Source organism: Ammospiza caudacuta, chromosome 8, assembly GCF_027887145.1.
Source record: "Ammospiza caudacuta isolate bAmmCau1 chromosome 8, bAmmCau1.pri, whole genome shotgun sequence".
NCBI lineage: Eukaryota > Metazoa > Chordata > Aves > Passeriformes > Passerellidae > Ammospiza > Ammospiza caudacuta.
This window is the reverse complement of record NC_080600.1, coordinates 20,694,870-20,707,877: the sequence shown is the minus strand read 5'-3', so window position 1 is coordinate 20,707,877 and position 13,008 is coordinate 20,694,870. Positions and strand designations below refer to the sequence as shown.

Sequence of the window (13,008 nt, the reverse complement as noted above, 5' to 3'; positions counted from 1 at the left end):
CTGATAAATCATGCTTATAGCTTCAAATAAAAACCATACACAGTGTGAGCCTTTTCTTCTTAAGATCACAGCCATTCCATGTCTGTGTTGTAGCAGGATCTAATTGCTGAATGTGATGCAACTAGTGCAGCTGCCTGAGCTATTGGAAAGAAGGATTTAGCGCCCAGTGTCTGTGCTGTCCATGTGCTTTTGATTTACCCAGGGTTGAGCTTCTGTATCCTGCTGCAGGCAGTAAAATGACACTTCCCAACAGCTGCCTCGAGTCTGGGCTGTGAGAGAAGGTGGCTTTTCTTACAATGGAGTTCCAGCATATCTTAGTCCAGGGGTACCAGTGGTCCAAGCTCAACAGCAGAATTCCATGAGAGTTGCAAATTCCCTAGCTTGTCCTAAGCAGTGGCAGCTCCCTTAGAGAGGAGTACAAAGCCCTGCTCCAAGGGCTAACCCAAACATTACAGCTATATCCACAGAGAACATTTGCTTTGAATATTAAATTATTAGTAGTAGAGGAAGCAATAGTTGGGCTGGATCTGGCTTTTCAAAAAACAGATTTTACTAGGTGAGACTGGTTTCACTCAGATGTTTATTGACCTTTCTTTCCCCTGAAATGATTATTATTTTCACATTTTTCTTTTGTGGAGTAAAAGAAACTCATATCAGACATTGATTTATGTGTATTTGCATGCATGATGCTTTCTCTATTCCTTTGACTTGCTCTGCTTTTGGAGCTAAAGATGGTATTCCCAGAGTGTTTTAATGCTTTATATCCACACATTACATTTATATAGTCTCTGAACCAAGTGTTGCTTCATCTGTCTCCAGTTCTGCATTACACAAAGCAGATTCTTATCCTCAGCTGATTTGTTTTGAGACTCTCTAAGCACTCTTATTTAACTAGTGAAGTGGACATTGTTGGGCTAGTGTTTCAGAACCCAAATGGAGCCTGCCCTGTCCTGGTACATATGCCCATAATGTTGGATCACTCTCCAGCTCCCATGCTAAATGAACATTGTGGAACAGTGTCAGAGAGAGGATCCTGAGCCCTGACTTTATCCCTGCTGTAGCTCTGGAGCTACACATGCAGAATATAATTCTAGCATGTGTTAAGCCAGTTTGGGTTGAGCTGCTGCAGCCCCTCTTTTCCCTCTTTTGCCCTCCTCCCCACTGCAGCAGTTCTTGTGCTGGTGCTGGCATCTGAGCCAGTCTGCAGTCAGCTGCTGCTTCCAGGAGTCTTGGCAGCAGGCACTGGTTACTTTTCAACTTGCTCAGCACCACAAAGCAATTCATATCAAATAATAAGTTAGATATGTAAAAATTTTCAGCAATGGTAAACTTGTCCCCTGCACAGAATGTGAAGCTTGTCATCATTTTGCTCTAAGCAGAGTTTAAAGCTCATAGCCAGAGTTCTGGTGTTCATTTTAGTGGAAAAAGAAAAAAAAGTGAAAAGCTCATTTAATCAACCCTCTGTGTGGGAAATTTTGTTGGCCAGTGTGGAGATATAACTAAAGACAAACCTTCTGAAGATATAACTGTTGTGCTGAAAAAGGTTCTCGAGTTTTGCCTAATCAGATTCACGCCCCTTCAAAACAGGTAACTACTTTCAATTCAGCTAGTCCACATGGTGACCCCCAAGCACGTTTGGAAATGGGCTGGACTGGAGAAGGTGTTCATATTGCATGCAAAGTGGAGAAAGTCTTGGTGTATGAACTGGGAAAGAACAATTCTTTTTTGAGAAATACAGCCTTTTTTTATACAAGCTCAGAAGCTGAGACAGTAAAGCAGGCAGAGTCCCTACAGATGGGGTCTGTACATTTACCTGAATTGTATATGCTGGTGGGATCTGTCACAGCCCCTTTTGTATCTCTTGGTGTCACACTGAACTAGATAATTCAACAGCTTTAGCTGTGTGTGTGTCCAAAACACAGTCTTTTGTGCTGGTAACATCCTGAGTGCCTTTCTTCCAGAAGGATTTGTAAAAGTCAATTTCCAAAGCTGGTTGAAGATTTTGCAGAGCTTTACTATACTGTACCATTATGAAGTGGATTTTTCAAGCACAAGGTTGTGAAACATGCCTGAGGGCATTTTTCTTTCTTTACTTAGTACTTCCATTTGAAATAAGAAAAATCAAAAGAGATATCTTATCTCTCTCTTAAAGCACTGACTTCACTTACACTGCTGTAAAAATTATATAGTGACAGAATTGTGGCTGAGCATTCTATGAAGAACTTCCCAGAGTTTTACTCTGGCTGAATCTCATTTTGAAATAAATGTTTGGGAAGGATGGAGGGAGGTCTTTCCTTATGTAATTCTCACCCCAGGTGCCTCATTTGGTTTGTTAGCTGCTGCCTTGGTAATAATGAGTAGAGATCTTTTCCAGCCTTTACACTTCTATAATTCTGCTGGCCTGGGTATCACACCTGAGGGTGGAGCCTTTGAGAGGAGAACATGAGAAAATATTCCACCACTTAAACTTGTGCCATGTAGACACCCCCAGTGGTTTTTTTTTGAGGTGTAGACCAATGACATTTGTATGTCATCTGTGATACCAATGACATTTCTCATAAGGCTTTTAGAGTCAGTCACACTTCACTGTTGGAAGCTTCCAAAAACAAGCACACCCACCACCACAGTTTGCTATATGCTGTTGCAGACTCATATTCAATATCATAATAAAGCATAACACAGCATTAACATCAAATTTAGCCAAATTACATTTTCCTTCATCCTTTTTCTTCTCAGTTAGCACAGTCTCAGGACTATGAAGTTGCATTCTGTCACCAAACTTTGAGTCTTGTGTTTTAGAGGAGGGCTGTTGACAGCAGTGCATTTAGTGAGTGCAGAAAGCAAAATGCTACCAGCATCATTGTAGATTGGAAGTTTCTTATCCTAGTTTCTTGTCCTGCATTTCGTTCCATATGGGCAGCTTCAATGCATTTTGATTTAATAGATTGTAACAAAAGCTGAACTTGGATTTCTGTAACCACTGCATTGGGAGTCTAACAGGCTTCTTGCTGGTGTGAATGCTGCTGCATCCACATGAATGCTCTTAACACTCTTCTGGAAAAGCTGTGCTTCGTCTTTGGAAAACTTGAAAGCCAGGGTTCAGCAGAGTTAGGTTTGACAGACCTGCTGTGAACCCATGGGCCCCTCAAGTTTAACCTCATGTCTTTTCAAATTTACCATCTGAAGTCACACTTGTAAATTTAATCTGTTCTGTGGACTAGATTGGCTACAGCATGGTCATAAATCCTTTGTCTTGTCTGAATCAGGTATATATCCCTCAGTGAAGTGGCATAATGAATATTTGCTTAGGAAGCAGATGCAGCCAGTTAACTCTAATTTATTTTTAAAAAGCAATCCATCTTTAATGTATGAAGTAAACCTCCCTAATTCTGCAAATAATATTTTGTCATTTCAATTAAATTGCTTTGTTATTTTGTCTGAGATTTTTTCAGCCCATATTGTGAAAAAATTAATCAAGTGGATTTTTTATTGAGAAGGAAGTATTGATGCCTTTACTGAATTTATAATGTTCTGAAGCTAATTTAGGAGGATAGCAGGCTGTTAGCAATGGCCTGCACTTGTATGCTCTATAGCCAAAACACTGAAGTTGTCATTCAGACCTGTTGCTCCATCAAGATTTTGTGTTTTGTGGCTACCAGCTTATGAATGCCCTAGCTCTGATTTGGTAAGTGATTACCAGAGAGTTTGACCCTGGACTGGTGCTGCACTTAATCGTGACTGATTCATTGGGCTGGAACAGATTTGATCCATCCATTTCATTAATTTGAGTGAAATGCATCCAGCTGTTGGGGGTGTATGAAAGAAAGGTACCTGACATGCAGGGCAAGAGAACTAACCTCTGCTTTCAACTATAAAGCAGTCATTAGGACATCTTATGCTGAAATTGATTTCCTCCACAGAAATTTGGTTTTCAAGCACAATACTAATTAGCTGTAAGCTTGATGAATGTCCAGAATTAATTGAAACATTTCAGTGGCCTGTGTGGGTTTAAAATGCTGTCGTTACTGCCCCAATATTTTCAGTTCTTACACTAATTGGTTTTTAGGGAGTGTGAATAAAATTATCTTCTGGAGTGACTGAAGGTACAAATGGTTCATTGCATTACCAAAAATGGACCTGTTTGCTTCTAGATTTCCCTTTTTTTTCCCCTTAAAATGTTCTAGTATTTTCCTTCCACTTTTATGTATGCATTGCAAACAGAAAGAAAGATTTTAGACCCAAACTTTATTTTTGACAGCACCTGTAGGTTTTTTTTTTTCTCTAGCTGTGCTCTGGAGGCCAGCATTCTATAATATTTTTTTGTTTTTAATAAATAGGATATCATACAAATTCCATTATTATTTTGCCCTGTTTATGAAAGAACTGCAACATTTGGTACATGAAATGTCTACAAGATAAAAAGCACCTTGGAAAATTATGAATTGAAAGTGAATTCATAATCAAAATTAGCATTTTTTTTCTCAAAAATGATCTTAATGTAAAAATAGCTAAATTTTGGTGGGGGGGGGGGGATTGCAGATCTATAGTGCAGACTGCTCATATTCCTTGTCTCTGATGAGTGTCTCCATGTTTGACTACATAGTAAGGATGGATGTCCAACATGTTGTGTTACAGACTGCAAACATATGTATGACAAATACATGGGGTGACATGGCATAGGAAGAGCCTTTTATTTGTTGGGAGTTTCCTCTGTGTGTTGAGCAGTTCCAGAAACCACAAATTCCCAGGCTGCGGTGTGGTGCCGTGCCCTGTCCCTCGCTTCATGTGCAATTCATGTGTGACAGTCCTCAGGGCCTGATCCTGGGCACCACAGAGGAGAAGGATGGGGATGCTTCAGCATGGCTGGGAAACTGCCCAGGTGGGGAAAACTGAAAGGATCTTTCACAGTGCTGTGTTATTGGCTTATCTGCATTGATGTGATCAAGCCATTGTGTCTGCATGAGTTCAGTGCTGTTGTTCTCCAGAGCAGTCAGTTCAGTAAGTTTGGCTCTCAGTAGGGTGGGTTCAGGACCCTTTGTGGAAGGTTAGGTTAATTTTTATCCAGGCTTGCTAAAGATTTGATTTTTTTGGTGGTTGTTCCTTTGGGGGACAAGGGGGAGGAGTTTTTTGTTTGGTTAGGGTTTTTTGTGAGGAGGTTAGATGGTTACTGTGTGATAATAGCGTTAGTGACAGCTCAGAAGTTGAGAAAATGCTGGGTCATTATCCATTCTTCCAAACTTTTACTTTAATAATAATTATGCAGTAACCCTTTCCCTAGTGAGAAATGCATTCTGAAAAGAAAGTATTTTTGGCTCGTTGTCTCATTGCCTATTGCCCAGAGGCATAACACAGATATATCCTGAAGAAACAGTGCTTTGGAATGACTGCTGCAAGAAGCTCAATTCCTTGTTACTTGATTCTCTAGCCCTTCCCTAGTTTTGCTGCCCAGAGGTGTAACACATTTCACTCTAGCCTATGAAACAAGTAGCAATAAATGTGTATCAATATACTTGAAAGCCACATTTTTTATGAAGGTGTGATCTGCTAAAAGCTTGGAGAAGATGAATATGGTCAAGACGTAAAACTCCTTTTGTGTACAAATATGATGGCATGGAAAGGGTGGTGTGGAAAAGGTGATGAAAGGGTGACGTAGAAGTTCAGAGCAATGACTCAAGAAAATAGATCTGGGGATATGTTTTGGACAGTGAAAAACCAGTATTGCATGACCATTCTATTTCATTGCTGTCTCTCCAGAGGGACAGCAGAGTACCTAGCTTTTGTGCCAGTTTAAAACACCTAGCCCACTGAAATCAGCTGGAAATTGGGCAGGTGTTAAAAATAATCAAATGGTTTCTATTCAATAAAATGAATGCTGAAGGAATCCATAAAATGCCTCTCTCAAGGGTACATCTGACTCTTTCTTTTCCTCTCCCCTTTTTTCTTTACACAGTGCCGGTCCTAAAGGAGATAACATTTATGAATGGAGATCTACTATACTTGGACCTCCAGGTTCTGTATATGAAGGAGGTGTTTTCTTCCTGGATATCACATTTTCATCTGACTATCCATTCAAGCCACCAAAGGTAAGGGTAAGGTTTTTATTGTGCTTATCATTTTTTCATGTGAGAAGAATACAGCTTGCACCAAGTGACTGCACATCACTTTCTGAATATCAGATCTGTTTATGGTCTCTTGAAAACTACAAGGTCCAAAATCTTGGCTTGCAGTCTCAGAAAAATTCCATCTAATTTACTTCTTGATTACCACAGTCAGTACTGATTTCCAAACTTCACCAAGGGATAAATGAGATGATGATTCTGATCAACAGGTAAGATTCAAGAAATTTTAGTTCTAGTAGAAGACAACACAAGACTTTCTTATGTTTCCTTCTTCTCATTCTAGCTGCTAAAATATATGTATAATAGTCTTTCGTGTTATGAGCCAGATTCCATATTAAATATTATCAGTAACTTTTTAAGAAATAATAAAAAGCTATAAAAAGTTCACATAGAAAACTGGAGCATTATGTTGTGTCTTAAAATTGGGTAAATTGGTGTGATGAATTTCCATTATTTTAAAATGTCTATTTATGACTGCTAAAATAAGCAATCTTGTTTGATAATGTTTTTGAGCAAAAGCTCTTCTTATTACATTAAACTAATCTTAAATTAAAATGTCAGTTCCTTGCTCAGAAATAGTATGGACATCTAATAAATTGTAATTTACTAATGGATATGAAAGAATGTAAAGATCATTCCCTTTTCCCCTCCCTTGCTGCCAAATTACAACTCTTGACCAAGTCACCAGAAAAGACACTGCAAAACTCTCATAACTAAATACATTTTACCACACAACATTCTACAGCTTACATCTTTGGGGGCTATAACTATGTTACTATAAATCTAATACCTTTTTACATTCCTAGAATGATTGCAACATAAAGAATATACACTCTGTATTTCACACTTCTCTTTAACCCACAGCATTTAGTATGTTCTGAATTAAGAATGTTATACTGAAGTGATGCACAGTTTTAGACAAATTCCTCATTCAAATCTTGTAGATTTTTTTAGAGCATGATAGTTTTTAAATTTTCAGGATACATTGTGGATTCTACTCCCCCCCCCCATCAGTATGAAAAAGAAAAATTTCCATATGTTCTTGTGCTTTGTGTAATTAAAGCAGTTACATTTTTCACTTCGTATTTGTGCAGAATGTTCACATGTTCTATCAATATTAGTCTGAAATAATTTAAGGATGGATTTAGTTAGTATAATAGCATTGTTTTGGCTGTATATTATATTCTGCCTAATGAAGGGTAAGGACAAAGATTTCATTGTTAATTTAACAAGACTAATTTTCATGGTCTGTATTTAGTCTTTTGAAAGAAAGAAAAAGATCAACTAATACTGCACATGCAGACAAATTCTGTGTACTTCTTTACCTTCAGAAATGACAGTGAAGTTACATTTGTGATTAGAATGTTCCTGACATGTGGTATGTTCATTAAATAGCTACCATATATAAAATAGGTCCTTGCTTTTGTGGGTACCATCCTGAGAGCCTGTGTGAAAGCAGTTTATGCCCCTAATCTCATCATGGTAGATTTGTTAAAGGCAGGCCTGGCTACAGAAAATAGTCACTCTTCTGTTAAACAATTGTGGTTTGGAAGCCAAGCAGAGAGGAGCTGTGTCTGCAGAAGCTCTGCAGAACTGGGAGTCCCCCAGGCTGCTCAGAGCCAAGGGGCACCATCCCTGGGCAGCACTGAATGACTCTCTGTGTCTCTTATGCTGTGATTTCAGGTTACTTTCCGCACCAGAATTTATCACTGCAACATCAACAGTCAGGGAGTCATCTGTCTGGATATCCTGAAAGACAACTGGAGCCCTGCTTTGACTATTTCAAAGGTTCTGCTGTCTATTTGTTCACTTCTGACAGACTGCAACCCAGGTGAGGAGCTGATAGTTCACTGAGAGACTCTCAGTCGTTTGACTTAGTTGCCATGGAATGTAATTTGTATATTTGATTGCATGCAGCTTAAATAAAATTTAATATTTTTTTAATTTGTGGTGAAGCACTCCATATTGGATATGATCCCTCTTTTAATGGTGTTTTTACTACTGTGACACAGCAGAAAGTAAGTACCACTAAGTCCTTTTTTTCCAAGATATGATGGAGAAAATAAGCTGATGTCATTGAAGGTCTGTATTGAAGGAGGTCCAGCAAAGGAGTGTTCAGTCCAGGAAAGGAGCAACATTCTTCTGAGTTATAAATCCTGCATGTTGGAAGAAGCTGCAGGAAGTCTCTTAAGACAGCAGTTGAAAGGCTTAATCTTGCAAATGTGAGGGATGTGATGTTCAGAGAGAACTCTCCCTGTTTCAAAGAGGCTTCCTTGATCCTGTGGGGAGGGGAGGAGCTCCATGGAAGCAGTACAGATTCTCAGCAGCAATGTGTGACCAGTGTCATTAGGCGATGGATGCTAATTGCCTGCGGTCAGGGCAGGAACTGAGCAATAGTGCTAAGGGACCGTTCATTAACAGAAAGTGGTCACAGTGAGGGAGAAATGGATCAGCCTCTTAGGTACAAAGGCTTGGTGGCTCCTGAAGGGCTCCCCGGTGTGTCCTGCAGCCCGAATGCTCTAACTGCCACTAGTCCTGTGCACCTCCCTGACAGGAGGGTGCCTGTTAGGGGCAGCATTGCTGAATGGGTCCTGCAGGCAAAGGGCTGAAAGCAGAGCACCTGCCTGAGGCAAGATTCATTCATATGCAGATAACCACAAGAGATTTTTCCTGTTTGTTTGCTTTGTTCATGTGTGCTTTCTTGGTAATGTCTTATATGAGGAGAGCTCCACTATATTTCTGGTCTAAACTATATTTTGGAATGGATGCTGTGTTTTAAAATATGTTTTATCTTGGGGACTGTTACTTGTGGGATGGATTCTGATGCATTTTCTCCTGCCTTTTGCAGCTGACCCTCTGGTTGGAAGCATAGCCACTCAGTACCTGACCAACAGAGCAGAACATGACAGGATAGCCAGACAGTGGACCAAGAGATATGCAACATAAATGACAAACTACTTGTGCAGTGTGAAGGTGCAGAAGGCAACTTTGCAGTGTGCAACAAATCTTTATAGCCTTTACAATACGGACTTCTGTGTATATGTTATACTGATTCTACTCTGCTTTTATCCTTTTGAAGACTGGGATACTGCTCCCCAAAAAGGTAAATGCTATCAAGAGTAGAAGTTTGTAGCTGTAGATTAGTTATGTTTAAAATGCCTACTTGCAAGTCTTGCTTCTTTGGGATATCAAAATGTATTTTGTGATGTACTAAGGATACTGTTCCTGAAGTCAACCAAATATTATAGTGCATTTTAGCCTAATTCATTATCTGTATGAAGTTATTAAAGTTAGCTGTAGATTACTAGGAATTATGTCATTTGTATTAAACCCAGATCTATTTCCAATATGTGGTACATGCTGTTGTGAAAACTGTTTTAACTTTTACCTTTGTCAGTTTGTAATGAAAGGATTTCCTTTTTCCCTTTGTAGCTCAGAGAGCACCCAGTGTATCATCTCAAACACAATAAACATGTTCCCCAAGGAGTAGTTTCTTTGTTTTCCTATTTTAAATTAATATTTTAATAAATTTAGTTATAGTAACAAGGCAAGGCCAATGTATCACAGATCCCTGTGGATAATTTTTAAATTAATATGCATAAGCAAAGGCTTGCTATTAAATATTTAATGCACACCTGTGGATTAAGTTTTCCCTGTTTTGTTTTTAACAGAACAAGTGAAATTTCTAAAATTTTATGAAATTTAATACTTTTCAGCTCTTTCTCAAGTTGAAATTATCACATTTCATATGCTTACTCCAGAAGTTAATGTAGCTGGTTGCTTCAGGGCCAGTCCTGCTCTCAGAACAGGCTGCCTCAGTCTTGCTACAAAGGTTTTTTGCAGGAGGATGGACAAGTTAGAGATAGTCTGGTGCTTTTTTTTTTCTGAGTAAAGCAAGTTGGACTTGCTGACCTAGAGAACTGAGTTATCCATTGAAAAAGGTCTTCCAAAGCATAATTGAACACTGTATCATCTACCCAGAAAAGAGAGGAATACAATGAATTTAATCAGATTTATATGACATAAAACTGTTGTGGAGGAAATAACCTTTCTTAGTAAAAATGAAATCTGTGAAAGTGTTTTAGACTACCTTTTTCCCCCTTCACTCCTGCCTTGGAAATTTTGTAACATCTGTAAGTACAAAAATACAGCTTTATAGTACATACAGTTTAAAAGGTAGAGTCACTAATAGTTTTATAATTTAAGCTTTTATAGTTTGCCAGTCACAGTATCGATTATAAAAAAATACACTTGATTCCTTTAAATGATTTTAAAATTACACTTATTTTTAAATTTTACAGTCTCCCTTACTACCTGGTGTTTTTGGAGATAACATAGCACTTCCATCCATAAGATGCTCTGCTCATTTAATATATGAAAGCTGAATGTTAAGTTTAAATATTAAATCAATACAAAAAATACTAAAGATTTAGCTCTAAAATTAACCATTACTATACAGGTCCCTGTTTTTGTATCACATAACCTTTGACCATGAATTGTTCACCCTACTTTAAGTATTTCTACAGATGCCTGAAGGTGGCTTGAAGAACTGTGTATCCCAAATATTTCAACCTAGAAGCCAGTCTCTCTTGGTAGCTACAAGATAGCTTTAGAGTTCAGGTTAAAAAGTGCAAAAGGGAATGAGAAACAGGATCTGGCAGGTGAATATGCCTAAGTCAGGTAACAGACTAATGCCAGGAGATGAAGTGCTGGAAATCACTGCTGAAGGTGACCAGAATTTCTTGTCATGTCATTGGATGTGTGAGAAATAGCACAGATTGGCAAAGAAACAAGGGGCTATCACATCCAGGCTGCACATCTAAAGTCTGCTCCCTGCTGACCATTAGTGCACTCGTGGGCCACAGGGTGCTCCTACACCACTCCAGTGACCTTCCAGTGGAGAGCAAACTATGGAGTTCTTGCACTAACTGTGTTGCCTACAGAATTTACAGATATTTATATCATAAAATATTCTGCTATAAAAATACAGGTTTTAATTATAATTTTAATGTGTTTTGGGTTTGTATAGTACCTCCAGCTTCAGATACCTAGGTGTACAAATGGGATGCCTTGTTAGTGTTGCCCCATCTTGCCTTCCTTCCAATTGGATCCTTTACACTGAATTCCCATCCTCTTTTTTTTTTTTTCTGTTGGTTTGTCATGATTCTGTTCTTTTTTAATGTAGATTTTTTTTGTGTGTAAATTTTATATTTACTGAAGTAAAGGTTGTTTTTGTGTAAACATTTAAACTTTAAAAGAAAAAGAAAAGAAGCTAATTTTGTTTCTCAAGTTCTCTCTGCTAAACCATGCAGTAGAAAGAAATTTGTATTGTTAAATAAATCAATTAGTTGTTAAATGAGAATGTGTGTCTGTTTTCATGGGGAGGGAAGAAACCCCTGCTGGAAATAGATCCAAAGCACTGGTTGTGAACAGCATCTGTTGTTTCAAACTATTTCCTTCCTGGCTGTGCTGGGGTGAATACTGTATGCTACCAAAGAATGGCACTGATCCTCTTTTACATTTTAAAAGCTAGAACAGAAAATTACCACCAATCACTGGGCTCTGTATTTGGGAAACAGTGAACTGAAATTACATTTTTGTGTAAAGCTAAAGATACTGCACCTGCCCTCTTCTCCATTTTGGATGGGCTTTTCTTTTTCTGTTGTCTTTGGGATTTGAATGGGGAATGCATGCATCTGGCTGGGAAGCTGCCCAAACTGGGTTCCATGATGATCTGGTGTGGAAACCAGCAGTCCCAGCCTCTGACACACCTGAGGAACAGAGAGGGGCAAACCCCTCTTCAGCTGAGCTGGTGGCTACATTCAGAGCAAATGAGAAGGAATGGGTAAATGTAAGTGTTTAAAAAAAAAATACTGTGCATAATGGAGGCTAATAAATATCAGCCTCGTTGTTCCTGCAGTAACATGTTCTTGGTGTCTCAGTGATGTGTGGTGTGCCTGATGTGGGACAGTCTCACTGATCAATGCTGACTAGTGATTGCTCCAAGTCTATAGCCTGGAAGGGGAGAGAGTCATAGAAAGCAAGACCACAGAGCAGCCCAAGCCAAGGGCCAGGCTAGTGCAGCCTTGTAAGGAAATCAACACCAGATCTGGTTCATGCTCTGCTCCCTCCCTACCCTTTGGGGGAAAAGGAAACTCTTTCAGGCTTTGTGGTACACCAGTTCCTGTTCTGTACCAGCTTATTTTTGGTCATTGGTATTGCTAAAAATGAGACCAAGCTTCTTCCTTTCTTCACCTTCATGTGTGAGAACCAGATTTGTGGCCTCTCATGGGTGTTCTCACCTGCCTGCACCATGACAGGAAAGCTGCAGTGCTGAAGAAGAGCTTTGCAGTGGCTGGGTGCAGTTCTGAGCCACAGGGCAGCCCTGGCTGCATGGCTTCCCCAGGGCCTTGCCTGAGTGCCCTCAGTGCTGGAGGGAAGAAAGCTGCAGACCACAGCAGCTTCTACAAAGAACTCATGGCCTTCTGCCTCTGAGGTTTTGTCTGTGTGGGCAGAAGCACCAAAGGAAGAACTCCTGACTCCAGGCTGAAGAGTGAATTCCACCTTGCCTGCATTTTCTTCAGCAAAAATCATCAATGTACATTTATGTGAAAGGAGGAAGGCTTGTGCAGGAATTCTGGACTAAAGCAGTTGCAGAGGACAGGGACAGTAGTGTGACTGAAGTGCAATTTGATTCAGCCATAAAGCAGCATTGTATTTTGGCAGCCTGTGCTATAGCCAGGGAAACAGATGCATTGGAGAACTTGGCACTGCTTTACGCACAGCTTCTCCTTGGTGGCACCACTGGCATTTGTGTTGCACAGTAACTTCCAAGGCTGAACCCCACTACCTTTCCTTCACTAACCACCGACTCAAGGTGGCTGCAGAC

General features: G+C 39.5%; 1 protein-coding gene across 2 annotated transcripts in view; it reads left to right on the top strand.

Moving 5' to 3' along the window:
* The window catches only part of UBE2E3 (ubiquitin conjugating enzyme E2 E3), a 51,230-nt gene extending 39,902 nt beyond the window's left edge, over positions 1–11,328 (top strand). For both annotated transcript variants that reach the window (XM_058809224.1, XM_058809225.1), the window contains exons 4-6: positions 5,951–6,083; positions 7,803–7,950; positions 8,968–11,328. In XM_058809224.1, coding sequence (XP_058665207.1) covers positions 5,951–6,083; positions 7,803–7,950; positions 8,968–9,065 — 379 coding nt within the window. In that variant the 3' untranslated portion in view covers positions 9,066–11,328. The remainder of the gene's footprint in view (positions 1–5,950; positions 6,084–7,802; positions 7,951–8,967) is intronic.
* Positions 11,329–13,008: the final 1,680 nt, after the last annotated feature.